The sequence below is a fragment of the Macrosteles quadrilineatus genome, unplaced genomic scaffold, assembly GCF_028750875.1.
Source record: "Macrosteles quadrilineatus isolate MER2022 unplaced genomic scaffold, UCM_ALF_1.0 Scaffold_3__2_contigs__length_128488019, whole genome shotgun sequence".
NCBI classification, from domain to species: domain Eukaryota; kingdom Metazoa; phylum Arthropoda; class Insecta; order Hemiptera; family Cicadellidae; genus Macrosteles; species Macrosteles quadrilineatus.
Genome location: NW_026542596.1, coordinates 89705585 through 89726805, shown reverse-complemented (window position 1 = coordinate 89726805; position 21221 = coordinate 89705585). Strand labels below are relative to the sequence as shown.

Genomic DNA, 21221 nt, shown 5'->3' with positions numbered 1-21221 from the left:
AAACTACGAATATATTCGTTGTAAAAACTCCGTCAAATTCAGAGAGACCACGACAACCAGGGCGACACTACAAAACACGTTCATTGTGAAGGTTTCCATCTTTGTAGAGAGTTGGAGTTGGTACTTGTAATTAAACTGTTCACGACTGACAATGTCACAGTTGTGGAAAGTGAGACAAGACAAACCTCACGTTTGTTGTTATTACAGTGCTGGGTAACAGTGAAGGAATAACTGTTCATTAAGCGTTAAGCACGCTACTACATTAGTAATTAGGTTTGCCATATATACGTAATATTTACACAAGCAAATATTGAACAGAATATTCATTTAAGTACAGTATTGGGTGTATCGGAAACGATTATCTTATTTTGCTAAAAATGTGTACAGTATATTGGTATTGTAGTAGAAAAATTATCTATATCAAGTATTAATCTATGGTGCAAGCATTGTATCTTTACCAGTGGTGTAGCCCGTTTTGTTTAGCACGGAATATACATGAGTCTTCTTCTTCTAGATCCTCTTGAAGTTGGCGATTGTTCTACTGTACTACTGTACTGTACCCCCAACGACTGGCTAGTGGCTGGAGAGGCCAAAAGTTCATCAGTTAGAGCATGGAATAGTGAATAAAATAGGCAACTTTCTGTATCATACATTGACATTTCTGTTAATACGAGCAACATAATTAATTTTCGTGTGATGCGTCTTGAAAATAATTTTTCAAAGATTTTTGAGTCCTCCCGTTATATTTTTGCACACCCTATACCCATTGGTAAGTTGCTCCCAATTGTACAATTTTCTGGCGGCACCCCTTTGTGTATATACAACGCCCTCTAGGCCTAATCATTCTGGACAGACCCTGGCGTCCTATGTGAAGTTAGGACCAAAACCTGCTGAAGTTCAAGTAATCTATAGATTAGCAAGTACAGTAAGTACAGTAGCAGCGAGAATCCCAGACACTAAACTCCTCTGTAGCGGCTACAGTACAGTAGCAGTTCCTCGGCACGGCGTGACGGTAGTTTCTCCTGGTAGCATGACAAACAGTTGGACCGTCACGCGTCAATGACCACCAGCGTCAAGCTCTGCCTTTATATAACCGACCATCTCACTCACGACAGACTCAACCGCGTGATGTAAGCTGCAATAATTAACGATACTTAGATAATCCTGAGTTACGTTCGGTTGTGTCCGGTGCAATAATTGGTTTGCAACGTTACAGTTCATTCAGCGTTACGCCGTTACTGAGTTGTGTTAGTAATTGAGTTATTTAAACTTTTTAAATTAACTGAATCAAGAATGCGTTGATGAGGCTTCATCGGATAAATGTATAACTAGGTTTGGGGCTCATCAATGTAGCCATCAATGTACTGAGTATGGGAAATTATTTTAATAGACAATTATTCTATAAGTCTTATACATGACAAATGTGTCAAAGCAAACACAGCGAGAGCGAATACAAAAAATATCTTTAACGACCAATGATGAAACAACTAATGAATTTGGATTGTATCTATAGCCAAATGCAAAATTCATCATTTCTTGACCTACCGCACTGTAGTATAAAACATAGAACTTCTTTGATGCAAAAATGATTTTGAAATGTACGATTTGAGATCCTTTTTTGTACGATACTTTTTTCCAGAAACGGGAGTTCCACCAAGATGAAAGGATCGTGTACAGAATGCTGACCTTCAAAAATTTGATTTTTAATTCAGACAATATGAAATGTACGATAACCTTTTTTTCAGAATCGGGAGTTCCACCAAGATGAAAGGATACGTGTACAAATTGACAGAATGCTGAACTTATTTTTTTTTTATTCTCACAATTCTAAGAACGCCATGTTTCAGAACCAAAATATTTTTTTGCGCTGAATCTGAATTCGAAGAGATTTATTTGAGAATAATTCATCATTACTTATACAGATTACCAGGTGAACACCAACCCCCCACATAACGGCTAATCTTTGAGTTGCATGTCCGAGCATACCAGCTCGACCTGTGTTTGGATATGGTAAGTAGTAACCGGTAACATGTGTGCAGAGGAGAAACTGGTAAGCTTTCCCACGCATCTTCACCACGCGGCCTTCTGGTATCTGAACGTCCACCACGCCGAAGACCTTGAGGCTAACTCGGCTAATTCCTCTTGCACGATCGCCGATCTGGTTTGTCCCTAATGAACCTCACGTCTGCTGAAAGGAAATTACAAGACTTTCGTCTGTCTCAATGTTTAAAAGTGGTTTCAGAGTGAAGTAGAAACAGCTAAAACGGATTCTAACTTTTCACAATTTGAGAATTCTAACCCGGATTGGATAGGATATGGGGGGAGTGGGAATCGTCTGACTCATAATGTTATTTTCAATGTCCAAGATGTGTATCGACTAGTTTTGTAAAATGTTCTAACTAGATTGACTAATAATGCTTGAATGCCTAACTAAAGATTTCCTACATCTTGAGCGAGTTGTCACCACAATCACTCCTCATCTACAACTAAACTTGTCTCTGCATTGATTAGTCTTGTCTTGTCAAGATACATCGCTCACATAACAGTCCTAACTCGTAATTGTTGCAAACTTAAACATGTCCTTTGTTTAAAGTGAATTGTTGATTATGAGTTATTCAAGGTGATGTTGCTGAAACTTATGAAAACTCGTTATGATTTGCGAAAACCGTTCCACAAGGTTTTTGGATCTAGTACCTCATTTCGGATGAAAAAGTACCAAAGAGGTAACAAGAAAAGCTGGAAAACACCAAGTAAAACCACAATGAAGACTACAAACCAGAGAAAAACGACAAACTGCACAAATGGATGGTAACCGAACTCAATGTGCACGTCAACACAAGATGGCTTAGGCTTAGTTCTCTAGAGAACTAAGCCTACGCCATCTTGTGTTGACGTTTCTTTTATGATTTTCCGATTTGGCTAGTTTTTGTGTACATTATTGTTAACAGAAGCAAGAGAAGGATGAAGGCACCGTGTTGGGAGGCAAATTTGAGTGGCCACAGGAGTAAGTAAGTAACATCGTTATGGTTTAGTACTTTATCACCTAAGGACCGGATATTCCAGATCCCAAATCTTCGTGATAAGGTACATTTTACTAATCGTGATAGGCAATCTCCGGAACAATCCCTCTACGTGCTATGGTTACCTCCCGCTATCTCCGCGTCCCGCCACCTCCGTGTCCCACCACCTCCGAATTTCAGAGTGACCCCTATAATCCTCGCTTACTACCTGCGTTAAGACTTTCTGTCCTAACCTAACCAAACCTAACCTAACCTAACACACGGGTTAAATTTTCATTAAATCTTCCATCCACGGGGCTTCAATAAAAAATATATGGAATAAGATCAAAAATGTATTAATCTTGGTAAAATTATTAACTTACTAACAAAATTCAATATGCAATGACAGCTACCAACGCAGGCAGTGACGGGATTATAAGGGTCACTCAAGAATTCGGAGGTGGCGGGACAGATTTGGGTTCGGAGGTGGCGGAACGCGGAGATAGCGGGAGCACACGCGTGCTATACCATTAAACAGCGGCCACACCAAACACGGCGATAAGATCAGTCCTGGCAACGGTAAACTGCTAAGGACATTCAATCAGTCCCACACGTGTTGTCCGGAGGCTGTGGCAGAGTGTGAACAAATCTACTTTCTCCTGGCAAATCGCACTCTCTACCAGAGGTTCAGGCAGCCACAGGGATGATAGATGGCCTGGTATGTGAGCGTGTTCTGGACAAACCTGGAAGTCGAGGTGTGAGAACGCATTAGCTAAGGTTTTGCGAGAGAGTTGAAGCTTTGGACCATAGAAAACTACCCAGCAAAATCCATGGTAATCAGAAGCAGTGACTTTTGGATACTTGTAGACATCTATGTTTTATTTTATTCTAAAAGACCACAGTTGATGATCGACTCACAGATTGTGGTACATAAATATTCTCTGTTGTTGCTGTGATAGTTGACGTGACATGAATTGAGGCGTCGAGAGGCCAAGGGAGATATGTGACTTTTTAAAAAATGTCATTGTATTTTTTTCATAGTCATAAAAAATAAAATAAAAATAAAAATAAATTCACTTATACCCTTTGGCTTCCAACTCTTAGGTGTTTAGTTTGGAGGCCAAGGGATATAAGTGAATTATTTGTTGAAATTCCACCCTTTTTTAACAAAACCCGTTACCATGACAACATTTTTTTTAAAGTCACATATCTTCCTTGGCCTCTCGACGCCTCAATTATGCTAGGTGACGACGATAAATTGTCTTTTCAATTGGACTAGGTTAAAAAGTTGGCTCATTCGACTACCTGAAGATATAGAACTAAAATCGAAAGTTTAGCCCATCCGTAGTGGAAGGTAGACAAACCTAGGAGTTGAGAAATGCATCGGCTTGTGTATCTGTGAAATGGTTGAAGCTTGAACCAAGGACAGAACAAGACATTCTATTCCCGTTACAAAGCCAGTGTAATACTGGGTACAACGGTACCTAAAAGTATGTATTATAAAAATAAAATGACCATAGGTAGTAGAATTTAGCCAAAACACAGTACCTTGTTGTCAACGAGAAATGCATAATCATTGGTAATAACAGTAGTTAGTAGCAGCCGTTATGCATCGTTTTAATTTCTGACTAATGTTCCGTTTAAGCACGAATAGATCTACTAAACTGCACGGAATATCTTTGTTTGTCTCCAATTGCAATCAAAACCGTTTTACTATACCAATATCCATTTATTTCAACAGTTACGGAACACAAAACCTAATCAAAGAACTCCTCTTCCCGCCAACAACACTCACTCTTGCAGGATATTGCTTCGTAAAATCGTCCACAGATGGGCTGGAGTGGAGTCAGTCTGCAATAAACATAACAACTCTTCACGGAGTGTTGACAAGCCTGTAATCTGAATCCCAAGAAGGAGAAGAGCGAAAGGACTTCATACTGGAGACTATAACTGAGCAGCTGTAAACTCACGAATAAGAAGAACATTGTGTAACTGGGTCAAAACAGCTGTGATGCCTTTTGTGGCAAAACTGACCAATAGTAGGCTGTAGAAGAGTTCCTGAGATGACAAGATGTAAATGAAACCGAGGATGACAGTGGGCAAATGTTACCTGATTGTGTAAGAGGTATGTATCTTTGTTTGTACCTAAACACGTAGTGAAATCCCGTAAGCTGTGTTAACTCTTTTAAATTCAAGTTGTGTTGGGTTAGAATGGTAAGCTTATTTACTGGCATCATTTCAATTGATTTCACATTGGTCTCGGAAGTCCGGGTTCAAATCCCGCCATTCGCAAATATTTTATCTAGCCTAAGTTATAAAGCCGTAACCTTTAACCACTGCAGTAATGTGAAAACAATCCCAAGCTAAAACCTAGCGTCCACAGTTCACTATAAGCCGATTCAATAAAAAAAACCCTAATAAAAAATGGGAATCAAAATTCATTTCAATTCAATTCAATTTTTCAGAAAAAGAAACATTACATATAACTTTTTACATTAAATAATCTGAAATTAATCTGAAAATATTTGGTTAAATGGTATACCAAATGTATGGTTGATTTCTAGTTAATCCGGTTCGAAGGACCAATTTTTCGCTTTAACATAAAACCGTCACTGAGTATCTTAAGCTATAGTATATTTTTAAATTACTAAACATGCAACAGTTCTAGGGAATACATTAAGGGTCGAAATCTGTAAGATACTAACCCTAACTTTTACAGGTTGCGTCAGATCAGGATAACTATTCAATTTTCATAATTTAAAATAAATTATATTGAATTTCATAATATCTTACATGAATAAAATGCAATAATTAACCTAGCCTGACCCAAACTGTTTTTAGGGTTTTAATCAAAAGCGTTTTTAGATCAACAATTAGTTTAGTACTAAGTTTTAATCGACTCACATATAGGCCTACTGCACTAATCTCTAGGCAAAGTCAAAAGTTAGTTAAACATTGCAGGAAAGTGTTCGGTAACAGTGACTAACCTTAATTAGTCCTACCCCTCGAGGCGATAATAATGACGTCATTAACTCATTACGCATTAAACTCTATGAATCAGCGGTTTTATTGTAAAGAGCTTAAACGTCATAACATTTTGACAGGCTTGAGCTGACATTTCCCTTTATGGCAACAAATTAATCTAATTTATCTAACTTGAATGTGTCTATGTGAGTTTGCGTGTCACGTGTTCACGTGTAAACTATTAGATTATTTTCACTAAATCACAAACACAGATCACATATCAAAGTTTTACATTTTGATTTAGGGATTTGCCCAAGGCATAGAAAGGTGTTTATGATACGCTTGTGAAAGTAGTTTACAGAATAAAAGTAAGTATGACAAGTATATTACAAGTCAAAATCGTTACCTACATGCAATTTATAAACAATAGGCTATATTTGTTCAAAGTTTCCCAATGTTACCAAATTTGTAATACTGTACGCCCGATAAAAACAATAGATTATATTTGATAAAAATAATATATTAAGTGTAATTATTTTTTATTTTTTTTAAAGAATGTTTAAAAAATAATATCTTTCCACGATTTCTCACCCTACAGCAAAGCACTAGCCAAATCTAGTGAATCAGTGGATAGCAATAGTTATCAGTGAAAAAATTACACCCAAATACTCATATACTGTACCTATATATATACAAACATTAAGTATAGCCATTGGACAAATCTAGTAATTTATAAATCAACCACAAAACAGCAGAGGTATAGGTTTCATCGCAACTGTAGAGGATCAGATTTCAAATCCCAAAACATGACTTGTCAGTTTTACCACAGACTTTTGTGTTTTGTCAGTAAAACCAGTTGACTAATCAATGAAGACAAATTCCCACCAAGAAACAGAACAACATAAGTTCAACATCACCAACAATAAACTTTTTACTAAAAGTAAGCTTTCTGTTCGTTAGGTCACTACAACAAAACAACCAAACAATTCTTCTAAACGAAACGTGGTTTTATACACTATTGTTTGATAAAGGTAGACTACTGTTGTTTATTATAAAAGGAAATTGTTTAGTACCATAGACTTAGTTTAGTACCGTACCTTTTGCTAAGATGTACAGTAATACAAAACTAACATTTCACAAAGACACCTACTATGCGTACAGTAGGTAGGTACGTGTTAATATATACTGTAAACTGAATATGAACACAGTGTGAGTTTTTTAGAATGGATTAAAATAGCGATGATCTGTGTTCTGCACCTTTGTAACTATTTATCAAACATCAGCTGTTTCTTGACAGACAAACGATTTTTTTAAAGTTCAACGCCCAAAGAGCATAACCATCTGTTCACACTATTGAAATAACCAAAACGAAGCTGTCTAATACTTCTTTGAAGGATAGAATAAAATAAAATAAACGGTATCAGCATTCTGACACATACTTTCTCCCATAAGTTTGTCAACAACCTTTATCATGTGTAAGCGGTGAGAGTAAATATACGGATATAGAATTTGTACAATTTTCTTCAGAATTTAAAGGACTATAAGATACTAAATTTTTATCAAAATCGTTCGAGCCAATTTTGGGAAAATGTGATTTTCCGTTATTTTATGGGGTTTTTATGGGAAAATAACATACTTTACAATAACTTTTCAACCGTAATTTTTACAGGGATGGGATTTGTACCATTTTGTTCAGAATATAAAGGACTATAACATACTAAATTTTTATCAAAATCGTTTGGGCCATTTTTGGGAAAATCTTATTTTTCCGTTATTTTATGGGGTTTTATGGGAAAATACCCATTAAAAATAAAAATTTCTAAAAAATGAAAAAAACTATCAAAATTGTAAGGATCATAACATACTATGTCAAATAAAAACCGGATTTTTGTCTAAAATCCTATTTTTCGTTATTTTATGGGGTTTTATGGGAAAATAACATAATTGACCATAACTTTTGAACCGTAATTTTTACAGAAATGGGATTTGTACCATTTTGTTCAGAATTTAAAGGGCTACAACATACTAAATTTTTATCAAAATCGTTCGGGCCATTTTTGAGAAAATCCGATTTTTCAGGTTTTTTATGGGTTTTTATGGGAAAATCCCCATTAAAAATCAAAATTTCAAAAAAATGAAAAAAACGCCTGGAGATACCATGGATTAGAACCTACATACCAAATTTCATCGAAATCGGACCACAGGTGTAGTCTCTAGCTCTGTACACATCCAGACACACAGACACACAGACACACAGACACACAGACACACACACACACACACACACAGACATCACTTCGAAAACCACTTTTTTGGGTCCAGGGGGACCCAAAACGAATATATCCACTCAAAACTCAAACTCGAAAATTTTGACGAAAACAATACTTTCTCCATATACTATAGTATAGGGGGAGAAAGTAAAAATGCATTTTAATAGACTGCTCTCATCAAATCAATTGTAATATTCTCTATTCCTGAATCAACGTGTTACGATAGCTATAACCTTAAATGTGACATGCACATTCATTCTATCTTTGGTTTTTGATAGCATATTCGCAGTTGATCTCACATTACTGTATTCAAACATCTGTGGTAACAATGCTACCAACATGGTACTGTACCACCAATCAAAGGGTCGCTGGTTCGATCCCGAGAAAAGAGAATTAACTTTGTTATTATTCTCGATGGTTAAACATGATGTTCTTTATCATTGGTTTAGTAAAATGGTTCTGCTTATAAATACAAGCTGGTTTTACTGGCGTTAGACGGTATGTAACAAAGCTACACATTAACAAAGCATTTCTCACTCATCAACGCTTATCTTTCACTCAAAACCATCATCAGGTTAAAATATGCTACAGTTATTGTGTCCGTCACAATATAACAATGACACTCATAATGATAAATAAAGATGATTATCATTTCAAAGTTGTAACAATTCCGATGATAATCGTTTTAGTTTTCGCTCTAGTCATGACAGGCTACGTCAAGTTGTAAAAGTATAAGCAGAATAACATGCAAAAACCAGTAAACACCACTGCAAGTCTAAACAGCACTAATCATAACCATACAGTACCGTAACGAATTATTGTATAACAAAAATATCTATTCGCACACCAAACAACGATAGTAAATTTGATTAAATAAGAAAAGTTACCTGTACAATGCTGAGTCCAGGTTATTGAACTGCACGGATCACTGATCACTGCATCCAACACAAGCTACTAGATACTCGTCCAGTCTACGGTGATACATTACACAAAACACTGGATGAAACAGTAAAACACAAATAAAACACAAGGGAGAGTCTACGCAACAATGAAACTATAGAACCGGCGCGACACACAGCGCAGCGACGTTGGTTTCGCGTGCGGACTGCGGGACGAGACAGGTGAACTGACAAACAGACGATAGACGAACAGAAACAGAACAGAGTAGGGTTCTCTCTCTCTCTCTCTCTCTCCCTCCCCCCCTCCCCCAGGTGGCGTTGTCGCTGCCCAGGCAACCGGGACAACACTGTAGCTTCCGGTATCAGGGTCTGGACTCTGGACAGGTGCGGGAACAATAATGATCATCAGGGAGCAATAGATCTGAAGACAGGATCAGAAAATAAAGAGCCAACAATGCTGATGGACCCAAACCTTTGACAGGTTTAAGAGGTTCCATTTGGCTTATAGGATCGGCTTAGGGTAAATTTTGACCAAAATGCATTAAATTTCATTTACTTTCAAACTGCTAAAATTCACCATACGTTCTATGGTGGAATTTGTATTATGCACATGTCAAAGAAATGGGTTTGGGAAAAGAATCAAAATCAAGGAAACGCGCAAGCACATTGCATTTTTTGTGTTTTGCTCAATTGTTTACGATGTGCTTCAGTATTAAATAATTTTAAAATGAAGATTACACTAATCAAGCTTTAATGTGTACATTTTAATTGCGTTCAAGAGGTTACCAAAGGCCCCGGAGTAGCGCAAACTTTTTCATACAGTATAAAGTTTATTTAATATAATCCAAACTTCCATTACGCTAGACCACTTGGGACCCCAGTATAGTAACAAATTATAAACGTCAACCGGGCACGAGAGAGATGAAAATAGGCTTCAGATTTTTCATGCAGACGTACGTCTACTTGAGCGTCTAAAGTAAATAACTAAACTCAATACCCCCGCCGCAGCAAACCTGCCGACTAAGCGAATTTCCAGTTGTTTGAATTGATTTTCAATTAAATGTATTTAATTAACATTAGGTTTTATGAGTACATAGGCTTGCTGCTACAGGGAGGATGAAAAGTGTGGTTTTTTGTAAAGTATTAATAACTTAGTACAAAATAAATAAATTTACCAAGTTTGATCAAAATATATCCATAAACAAGCAAACTACAACATTTTACAATATTCTCCATAAGAATAACATGGGAATTAAAAATAACAATTTTTAGAATTTTCTCCGTAACCAATTATTGTACAAAAAAACTTTGATATACTGAATTATTTGTTTTTTAAAGCTCTCCAAAAAGGTCTGAGAAGAAATTGGGAAATTCTGTGTTTGGAGGATCAAGAATTCGAAAAACCAATTTTTACCCCATAAAACCCCCCGTAAAACCCCGTTCCCATGGTCCGATCATGCTGGTTCGCGAACTCATTCAAGTTTATGCCGCTTTACACCTTCAAACCAAGTCTTTACAAAACTGCTGTATAGACAAAATACAAATAACTATACAAATAACGAAATAACTATGGTCTTTCAAACACTATACAACACGTTTTTGGGTTAGGTTAACAAGCTTTGAACGAAATCGGGGAAAAAATGAGTACGGCAAAAAAAATAGTGTGGCAAAATCAAGTAAATGCCCCAATTTACTACTTGGCGTGCTCTAATCAGTGCAAGGAAGCCCACTTTGTCTAGTAACTGTAGGAAAAAGCGTTTCTGAGCGTTCAAGCACTAAAAATCTCAAAACCAATCTCGATCAGCAAAACCTTTATTTTTAATTCTGCCCCAAGCAAACGGCAGGTATAAGCAAAGCTCAAGTAATACCACAAAGAAGGGAATAGTATGTAAACTCTTACTTATTATAATACTATTGTCGTATCTGTGGTGGTTTGCATTTAAAGGTGAAAACGTAACGCAAAGATTGTACAAAAATCCAAATAGACTCTGGTCTATCTATTACATTTTACAATCACAAAATTAGTATCTATTCCCTTTTCAAGTGTCGGTCATTTAACCGAACATATCGCAATCCACTCCTCTAAAGGCAATGCCGATGGTAATGTCGTGGGTGCGTTACTTTCCAAAGGATGAACCTTTCGCTGAATGACATGTTGACGTCCTTGGTCTGGTTTCTGTGCCCAACGTGATTTTTTAGCTCCTTCCAAACTTATGATACTACTATGATACACGCGACAGTTGAACGGTTAGCGTCGTTTAGTTGCAGGCGTCGATAAAATGTTGGTATTTTATTAATTGCTGCATTCCACTTGTATAATGCGCTGTCAAATGAATTATGGAATTCACACTACTTTAGTACATTTTTATGAACTCTATAATGATTTGGAAGAATTTTCAACCTACAAAATACTTTGATAACAAGATGATGTCAAAAGGGTTTGTAGATCTTTGGTTTAGAGGATCACACATTTCATTCACATAAATCTATATCTATATATCTATACTTATACGCAAGCAGGTTTTTTGTGACAATTACTCCTCCGAAACTACTGAACCGATGGACATGTTTTTGTTGTCATTGTAAAGAGCGTAATATGAAGCTGTGCGGGAAACTTTTTTTTAGGATATAATTAGAGAGTGAGGCCCTGGGGCCCTTTAAATTGTCGTATTTCTCCATAAGATTAACATGGGAAACAATCATTGTAATGAAAATCGAGCTCTTGTAAACCTTACAAGACAAATTACATAACATGTAATTTGTCTAATATGTAAAATGTATAATTGAGTTCCAAACAAGTTTATATATTGTGTAAACTTATTTGGAACTCAAGTACAGTATACATTTCAGAACATTATATCATTGACTAAAGAAATAAAAGATTATATGTAGGAAAATAGTCTTATTCTACCTTGCACGTTGTAGAAAGTTTTTCCACATCTTTAGGTACCAAAATCATGAATCTGAAGGACTAGAGTGTGTTATTTGATCATACTTTAATTAGTGCAGGATAGGATTATAAATTACAGATAGCAATGGTCCCATGATTAACATATAAGTTACTGTGTGACATTTTCTCTTGGCACAAACTGCAGCCACATGCCACCCTTAGGTCTGGGGTAGAACTCACTCGGAATCAGCTCCAGGGGAAGCTGCATCTTGTCTGCAATCTTCACCTGGAAAATGTGTTGATCAATATTAAGAAATTTGTGAAAGTAATTAACTATCAAAATAATAAATTTAACCCTTTGATTCCCAGGCATTATTGATGGGTTCAATTAAGTTGAGCAATATTGTTTATTCTTTTCTCCATTTTGTAAACACAAAATCAAATATTATCACAATTCAGCAGTGGGCGCAGAGAAAAGGAGGGTAAAAGTTTCAAAACCCCTGAGAAGTGTAACACATCTACTAATCTCGTCAACTTATACCTTGGCTTTGTTTATGAGGGTCTCTACCACAGTCAGAGTTAATTCCTCATGAGCTACATACCAGACCATCAAGCTTGGTGAATTAAAGTCCAAAAACCATGACACCCATATGGCTGTTACCTGATTGTCAACATATACTGTACTGAAAGCATAGTCTGCTTAAGAAGAAAGAACAACGTCAGAGCACATCTTGAATTTGTAAAACAATCTTTTGTGTGACACATAAAGGCTAGGTTATTCTTATTGTATCCCAACAAAAATAAACTGTCAATGGTTATATAAGTAAGCTATTGAATTAACATTTAACAGAGGTAAGTAACTAGTCAAAATTATTATTTGACTTTTGACTAGCTGAAATACCATAGGTACCACCTAGTGAAAATACCATCATAAAATGTTGTCCGCAGTGCTTGATTTGTTAAAAATGAGGTGCCGGAACTGTAACTAATTTAATGTAATTAGTACCTAGCTATTTATACCAATATTTTTAACTTTCCGAAAGAGAGGTACCGGAACTCCATTCCGACACGTTCCCCCACAAACCGAGCACTGACTATCCGGCTAGTAATTACCTGGTATTGAGCCAATATGCGAGCCAGGCAAAGTTTGACTGTAGTGACAGCCATGCGGATAGCCACACAGATGCGAGGGCCTTGGCCGAAGGGAAGGAATGTAGAGGTAGGCTTGTAGTGATGACCTGTAGCCATTAGATTAGTTTATATTGTGCTCACCAGAGTGCATTATTCAACAAGCAATATGTAAGTACGCGGTAAGGGAGGCAAAGTGAAGGGGGAGGCAAAGTCCAGGTCTTCCAAAACAAATAAGGATTGTTGGATAAATGAGACGACAGGACAATACCTTTGTTACTGACTAAGATCAGTTTAGTTCTATAGCCATGAACATTTATCATAAAAGCCATAGTTCAAAAAGCACATTGACACATCCCCTGTGACAGCTAGGCAGTCAGACAATCCCATATGTTCAAGGAAGTACACTACCAGTCAGTGGGAGCCTATATACAGGGCTAGTGAAAGTGAGGCATATATTTTCAGGGATGCCAACAGTTATGAATTAGGGCTGTTCAGAAAGTAAGAAACGTTTCTGTCTGGCACCGTTTAAGTGGCCCACACACTACACGTGCATGGCACTTCGTGCCCTAGCACGGGACGTTGTTGCCCTCACACTTGATCTTCAGCGAAGCCTGCAACCTGCCAAATTACATCGTCTGTTCGTAAAAATTAAATGCAGAACACACACATATGGCATGTTTTAAGATCATACTTAATTAATTATTAAAAAATATATACTACACAGCACTAAACCGCCTTAGGTTAGTCCAGACCTTACACCTCTGCCAAACAGATATACAAACACGGCACTCGGTTCACAGGACTGTGGTGGAGGATGTGTGCTCTATAATATAATATATAGAGAACCATGACTGCATCTCGGCTCACGCATCACATACAGCATGTGATCAATTGTGTTATAATATGAATATCAATGGTCGTGGCAAAGACAAAATGCTGTAGAATAAAAAACAAATGAGAAAGAATAACTATTATAGAATCAATCTCTGTCAACATTTTTTTAAATACCAGAACCTGGCACGGGACCGCTACACACTGGCACGTCAAAACGGCGTGTTTTGGAATGGCACGTCAAAAATCAAACTCGTTTTGATTTCCTCTGTGCCATGCCAATGCACGCCGTGCTTGTACGGTGTTCACGACACAATTGCATATTTCATCTGTTTTTGGCACGGTGTAGTGTGTGGGCTACTTATGATTGTCAGCAAAAGGTAAGGTAGTCAGTCAGTCAGTTGTCACCTTTGGCTGTCTTATTTAAATGAGAAGAATATTTTTTTAGACAATAATGAGTTTGCTTTGATGCTACTCTAATTTAAATTATTTACAACAAGAAGTTTATTCTTCAAAAGAGGAATTCAATCAATAAATAAATCAAAATCCTGTAAAGCAGCAGAACACTTTTTTTAGTTGTATTATTTTAAGCTAAATGTGATATGGTGAGTAACTGTATGGTGAGTAGAATCATAGACAAAAAGAATGAAATATAGACTGTCAGCCGTGCTGCGGTTGCCATGGTTACCATAGGTTCCGGCGCACACCGCTGTAGTTTACGTAGCGCGTACGCCGTAACTACCGTGGTGCTCCAAGCGGTGTGCGCCAGAACCTATGGTAACCGCAGCACAGCTGACGGTCTATATTTAATTCTTTTTGTCTATGGTAGAATGGAAGCATAGCGAGAAGAATGGAGTAGCATAATCTTTGTGGTCTGTTTTACGACTAGGAACAGCTGTTTCTTTGGTGATGACCTTTGGGAAAGCCTGAAAACCACAGACAGCTGCGATCCTTATTTTGAGCCATCAAAATGCTGCTGACTCTTCTCAGGATTGAGCAGCTAATCTTTTTGTTACAAAGCAAGCACCATAACCACTAATCTACGAGGCTATTCTAATTTATTGGTATGCATATTGTTTAAAAGAGTCTATCTATGGAGTACTTGTACTTTAAGCTTATTAAAATCAGAAGATTGTTGGCCCAATCCTAGAAGGGTCAAAATCTTTTTGATAGCTTGGAAATGGACCAAGCTGTCCTTGATCTTAAATGGTCCTGAAACAGCTGAGCTTTGAATAAAAATGTTCATTCTGGTATATCGGCATCAATTATCTAATCTAATCTGTAGTTTAATAGAAAATTAAATAAAAGTACTTAAATCAATACCATCGAATCTCTCAGGTCTGAATTTCTCTGGTTCCGGATAAAACTCTGGGTCTCTGTGAATGGCATCGATTGGAACAAAAACATTCATTCCCTCATCTAGAGTTACGTTAGTCCCAGGCAAGGTGTAGGGTTTGGTCAAGACTCTAGACAGTGAAATGTTGAAGCTGTATAGCCTGAGAGTCTCTTGAATAACCTGATCCAAGTATGTCATGCGTTCAAGAGCACAAGGGTTCCATCCCTTGCATTTTGTCAATGATGATTTTACTTCTTCTACTAAATTACCCTGGATTTCTGGATGTCTAGCGATTTCATAAAGAGCAAACATAATAGTTACGGCTGTTGGCTTGATACCTGCGTGGTAAAAGTTATGTATTGTTGCCGCAATTAATTCATGGCTGAAAATATGTTTAGATTTTTGAGAGGTAACAGTTGCATTATTTACATTAGTTTGCTCAGCTTTAGATTTGTTCACATTTTCACTTATTTCCTCGTCTTGATCTTCCAAGTCTAGCATAACTTGTAGAATATCGTTTCTTTTGGTTTTGTTTGCCGCCCGAAATTGAATTATGTCATTGATTACATTCACGTAGGAAATAATTGCATCTCGATAGCCCTTGATCATGTATAGAAAATCAAAAATCTTTGGATACTTCAACCCTATCATCGTTATTATCGGGTGACTTTTTGAAACAACATACATTTCATCGAGGGCTTTTTTAATCAGAATGGCTTCACGGGAGTGAAGCATATTTACTCCAAACAAACAACTGGACATTACATCTATAGAGAACTGGTTTGCTAAATTTTCTATTTCTATACATTCTTCTCTTGCATTTTGGTCTTCAATTTCTTTAAGTATTCCATCCGTAGCACCAAATATCTGCTGAAACATACCCCGTACTTTGCCAGGACCAAAGGCTGGAGCAATTCTAAGACGTCTTTCACGCCATTCTTCTCCTTTGCCGAATGTGAGCGAATCTACTAAAGGGTTTTTAAATTTCACCCACCTGTCTTTAAAGAATGAAAAATCTTCTACTAAAATTGTCTCAATAACCTTAACATCACAGACGTACAATGCTGGAAAATTCAAATAGAATATTCCTCCAAATTGGTGGTTTTTGAACTTTTTGTAACATTTTCTAGGAAATTCTCTCCATGATGCTTTGTTTAATACTTCATCTTTACAACTGCCATAGAAGAAAGCAGGTTCAATGTATTGAATACCTTTGTCCTTCCAATAGTTGTTATTTTTTGTTAAAAACCAATATATAAAACATAGTACAGTAACCAGTGTTAGTATAAAAAATACAAACATTGCAAAGCACTTGTAAAGAACAATATCAAACCAAAAACTTCCAAATATTTCTAAAACTAAAGAAAAGGTGATGTTCAAACTACACTACACGCTTATCGATACTGGCAGGTTTTCCAAGGGAACAAAATGATAATACAATCCATTAGATAAAAGTAATGGAAAACTCCTATACAGTGTACAGGGGTTTGCACTGACAAAACAAGATAATGCTTAATTGCCTGTGTTAATATTTTGGCACTTGACATAGTATAAAGATAAAAATCATAGTTAAAACATACTCCCTTAGTAGATTTTTCATCCTTATGGAACAGCTGATGACAATTTTATTGTTAGTTCCGTAGGGTCTATGTAGAGGTTCTGTTTTGTTTACAATTTGTTTCCCGTTATTACAGTCATTCAAAACCTCGTTTAACCAAATAATACGATCTAATCATAAACAATAACTTATCCCCTAGTTATACAGTACTAGCTGTACCCGCGGGCTTTGCCCCGTTTAACTTCTTAATTTTCAAGATGATCTCGTTCCCATGGCTCAATAACGTCCTGGTTGAAGTTCGTTCGCTACGCTCACTCACCTTTAGGTTGGAGCTCGTTCGCTGCGCTCACTTGCCTTCAGGTTAGCTCGTTCGCTATGCTAACTCGTCTCCAGGTTGAAGTTCGTTCGCTACGCTCACTCACCTTTTGGTTGTAAATTAGCTGTTGTCATAAATTAAAATAAATAATAGTGCTGCACCCTGTTGGTAATCATTGTAACTTTAATGCAATTGAACATCATAGAACAGAACCAACTTGTTTAATTGAAACAGCTGTTAAGATTCATTAATTCCTTTTAAATATGAAAAATCATAAGGCTAACATGGGAAACTCCAGAGCCACTGGGGCGGAGCCCGAGAGTCCGATCAGAATAAAAACAACTTAGTTTTCCTATTTAATGCCTAAAGAATCAATGTACCAAATTTCAGCCTCCTAGGTAAATGGGAAGTGGGAGAATTAGTGATGAGTGAGTGTGTCAGTGAGTCAGTGAGTCAGTGAGGGCTTTGCCTTTTATATAGATAACAGTAAAGCACAAATCTAGATTAACCCTAAAATAATAGGAACAAAATATTTTCAACACTAGCGCCCAGTGTCACTGTACATGAACTAGACACGAAAAACGTGCTTCAAAATGTACAATGGGATGAAAAGTCTACTTGTGTTGGTTAGTCTATAGTCTTATTCTCATTATTGAGATGCGAACACCACCTAGGTGCATATTATTTACCCAAATAAATATGATTAAGAATCAGTATAGAATGGAGTGAGATGATCTGTGTAGCTTTTTTACTGACTAATAATATCTGTTTTATTAGTCAGGGTTATTTGATTTAAAGCTCAATGATCAGGCGACAGCTGGGTCCAGTTTCGAACCACCAAAAAGCTACTGACTTTTTTAGGATCAATTGTGCAACCTTTTCATTCTTAGGCGAGCACTATAAGCACCCAGCCATATTCTGCATGTGATGTGCTATGGGCTCAAGAAGTAGTTGCATGCCTTTTGAGTTGCCTGCAAAAGATAGCAGTTCTACCGTTGCTGTTTTTGATCCTGGCCAAAAGGGCAACATCCAGAACATTTTACCATGATTTTGACTACAATGGTCAACCTCTTGTTGCATGTGGTATGCACATTGTAACATTACATGAGTAGTTTTTGGTTTTTGTTCTTGTTACTTATTTTGTTTTATTTTGTGTGTGTTTTTACGCAAAACTTACTTCATCAACAGAGGATACATAATTAATTTTCAAAAGTCTTCAACCAATGTTTGAATTCAAATGCTGCTTTGGGAGAACATCAGGTTGACATTCAAATCTTTCTGGTCTTAACAGTTTATCTATTTGTTTCTAATGTTAAGTGATTGAATATATAATGGTTTATAGTAGGCCCATGGATAGAATTCTCAGTCTCAGACTAATCTATATAATTAATACGCTACATGAAACTTTGTCGGTTGAACTCCTCTGCCATTTCTTAACCGATTTTATCCATTGACGTCTCATTGGAGAGAGCGTGTCGCGTAGATTTGCAAACTGACCTTACATTTTTTTAAAAGTCTCTTGGGCTCTGCCCCAGTGGCTTTTAAAGTTCCCATGTAATCCTTATGAAGAACATAATTGTTTACATTTTACTCAGCTGCATAATTTAATTGCTGTTATTTATTTTTCAATTCAATGAACCGCATTGGGTACATTATTTACAGATTTTGTTGAAATTAAATATTTACTATTTTAATTTACATTCGTACATATTACAATTTAAAAAATCGAGAAAGCCTGGACAATCCTTATATATAATACGTGAAGGCGATTTCTACGAAACACTACTCCTCTGTTAATAATGGACGGATTTTTACAAACGATGTGTCAAAATTAAGTATTTTTGTGTAGACGCCCCCTTTCACCAATTCCTGTAATAAACTCCTCGGGCTTTGCCCTACAGGCCATCAAAACCCCTATTTCTTATCGAGAAATGATTTTGTTTACTTATACAGACGAAAATTTTTTATTAATTACAGCTATTCGTAGTAAACACATGATACACTCATGAGAGTTTGTTTTTAGAGTGAATTCGTTTTCAGTTTCCATAACTGGAGTGGAGTGATTGATTACATTATCTTTGAGTTCACTCTTTTAAGTAATCGGAAATTAAGACTGTTATTCGTTTTGAAATAACACCTGTCTGTAATACTTTGCAATTGCTCTAATTCGAGCAACAGGTTCACTAGTCATGTAATATTAATACTTACTTACTTACTTAGGTACTTACTTGCTGTGGCCACTGGTACCCTAAATGGTACTTTGGCCTCCCCAGCACACTGCCACCATACATCTCTGCATCTTGCATCCTCCTTCCTTCTTCCCAGTTTTCTTATGTCATTTTCTACTTGGTACCTAGGGGACTTCTTACTTCTGGGTGGTTCTGCAGTACTTCCTTTGGTAAAGCGTTGTCTTCTTTTCTTATTATATGACCTGCCAAACTCATCCTCCTACTCAGTACCTCATAGCCTAATATTGTAATAATCAAACTAAAATTTTAATAAACCTTTTCAGAAGAAAACTTAGGTTTTATTAAGCAAAACCGATCCTAGAATTAAAATAACAATCAAACAGAATAATGTTGTTCAAAGGTTTATTGGGACATTTTCCATCACGATGGTAAAAAATGATGGTACTTTCCATCGTGATGGAAAATGTCCCCAATAAACCTTTGAACAACATTAACTCGCCATCACCAACAATGCACTTCAAACAAAGAACAAACAGAATAAATTAACAAATCTGACAAAACATTAAGAATTTCAGCTGACTTAATGTATATTCTTAAAATATCACCATAATTAATTAGGTGTTTCCTCTATTAGATTGATTTGATTATTTGTTTGTTTCTTATGTATACAATTCAGTATTCGAACGTAACTTAAGCCTGTAACAACCAGGGCAGCAGCTACAAATCTTTCTAGGGAAAGGGGGCAAGTTCTAAATTTGCCGCCCTTTCACCACCCAACTGTGGATTTTTCTGAGTGCCAATGGAATTTTACATTCATTCTTAACACGAGGCACACAAACTTATTTTTACGAAAATGGCCCAAAGGTTTAATGGTACTTATATTAGGATATTAAAAATGTAATAATTTATAAATTGTGATGTGGAAAGCGAAAAGAGACCTCTTGTCGGAGATGCAAAATTTTCAGTACGGCCAATATAAGTAATTAAGGTCGAAAATATTGAATTTTGGGTTTTATCGATTATTCTCATTTAACACAGGACAGTATCGGTTAAAATATCGAATTGAAGATGCAAAAGGTCGAAATAAATCATTTTGTTAGCCTCTACACGGTCTGAGAAAAGGTACCTCTTGTCGCTCAATGCTATTTCGCCATAACGACAAGAGGTCCCATTTCTAATATTCACTTTTTAAACAGATTTTAGTCCAAAAAATGAATTGTCCTGCATTCTAGTGGAAATTTAGAAAACAACAACAAAGTTCAGTTCACGGAGAACAAAATATCTCACCAATTTTGCGGTCCCGACAAGAGGTACCTTTTCTTATCTTATGGAGAAATAACATAGGACCGACAAGAGGTCCCTTTTCTGAAATGCAATTTTTACGACATGCTTCAATAAAACAATTATTTGAATGAAAACTACCGTGAGTTAAGACAAAAATTTTTATTAGTTCCAAAGAGGACATTATAAGCTTTTCTTTGATACCACAATCGTTTCTTGAATACAAAAAACACCGTTTTTACGGGTATTTGTAATTTTTAAATAAGTTTTTCTCAAAATGACAATTTTCTATAACAAAATTTCAAAGTTCTATAACTTTAACAAAAAAAAAATCATACATGCGTGGTACTTTCGCCAATTGATTCGGAATTTAATAGAGAATGCAAATATATATAAAACTCAAAATCAAAAATTCCCGACATGAGGTCCCTATTCTCTTTCCACATCACAATTGGTATATTATTGTGTGTCCATTAAACATGTAAGTACGATTTTTATAAGAACAAATAAAAGATTTTTTTAAATATTTGGTTGTCACGAACATACAGCTCTCAAAA

The 21221-nt window shown here is 36.4% G+C and overlaps 2 protein-coding genes across 4 annotated transcripts in view; both read right to left on the bottom strand.

The window, feature by feature from the left end:
- The window catches only part of LOC128990315 (uncharacterized), a 92704-nt gene extending 83374 nt beyond the window's left edge, over positions 1-9330 (bottom strand). For all 3 annotated transcript variants that reach the window (XM_054412646.1, XM_054412644.1, XM_054412645.1), the window contains exon 1: positions 9121-9330. The gene's annotated coding sequence lies outside the window, so the exon portion shown is untranslated. The remainder of the gene's footprint in view (positions 1-9120) is intronic.
- Positions 9331-12118: 2788 nt separating this feature from the next.
- Positions 12119-19500, bottom strand: LOC128989356 (probable cytochrome P450 6a14). The gene is made up of 4 exons (XM_054411242.1): positions 19423-19500; positions 15308-16361; positions 13136-13260; positions 12119-12308 (listed from the first exon to the last, which is right to left on the bottom strand). The coding sequence occupies exons 1-4, from the start codon at positions 19498-19500 to the stop codon at positions 12192-12194; spliced, it is 1374 nt and encodes a 457-aa protein (XP_054267217.1). The 3' UTR covers positions 12119-12191.
- Positions 19501-21221: the final 1721 nt, after the last annotated feature.

What these genes read in the sequence shown, in the direction of transcription:
- LOC128989356 (XM_054411242.1), bottom strand. Translation starts at nt 19,500, where the DNA reads ATGCAAGATGCAGAGATGTATGGTGGCAGTGTGCTGGGGAGGCCAAAG. An exon ending in GGTACCAGTGGCCACAGCAA is followed by an intron (nt 16,362 to 19,422) that starts GTAAGTACCTAA and finishes TGTGATGTTAAG; the next exon opens with GTTATTGAGACAATTTTAGT. An exon ending in GCATATTGGCTCAATACCAG is followed by an intron (nt 12,309 to 13,135) that starts GTAATTACTAGC and finishes CACATTTTCCAG; the next exon opens with GTGAAGATTGCAGACAAGAT.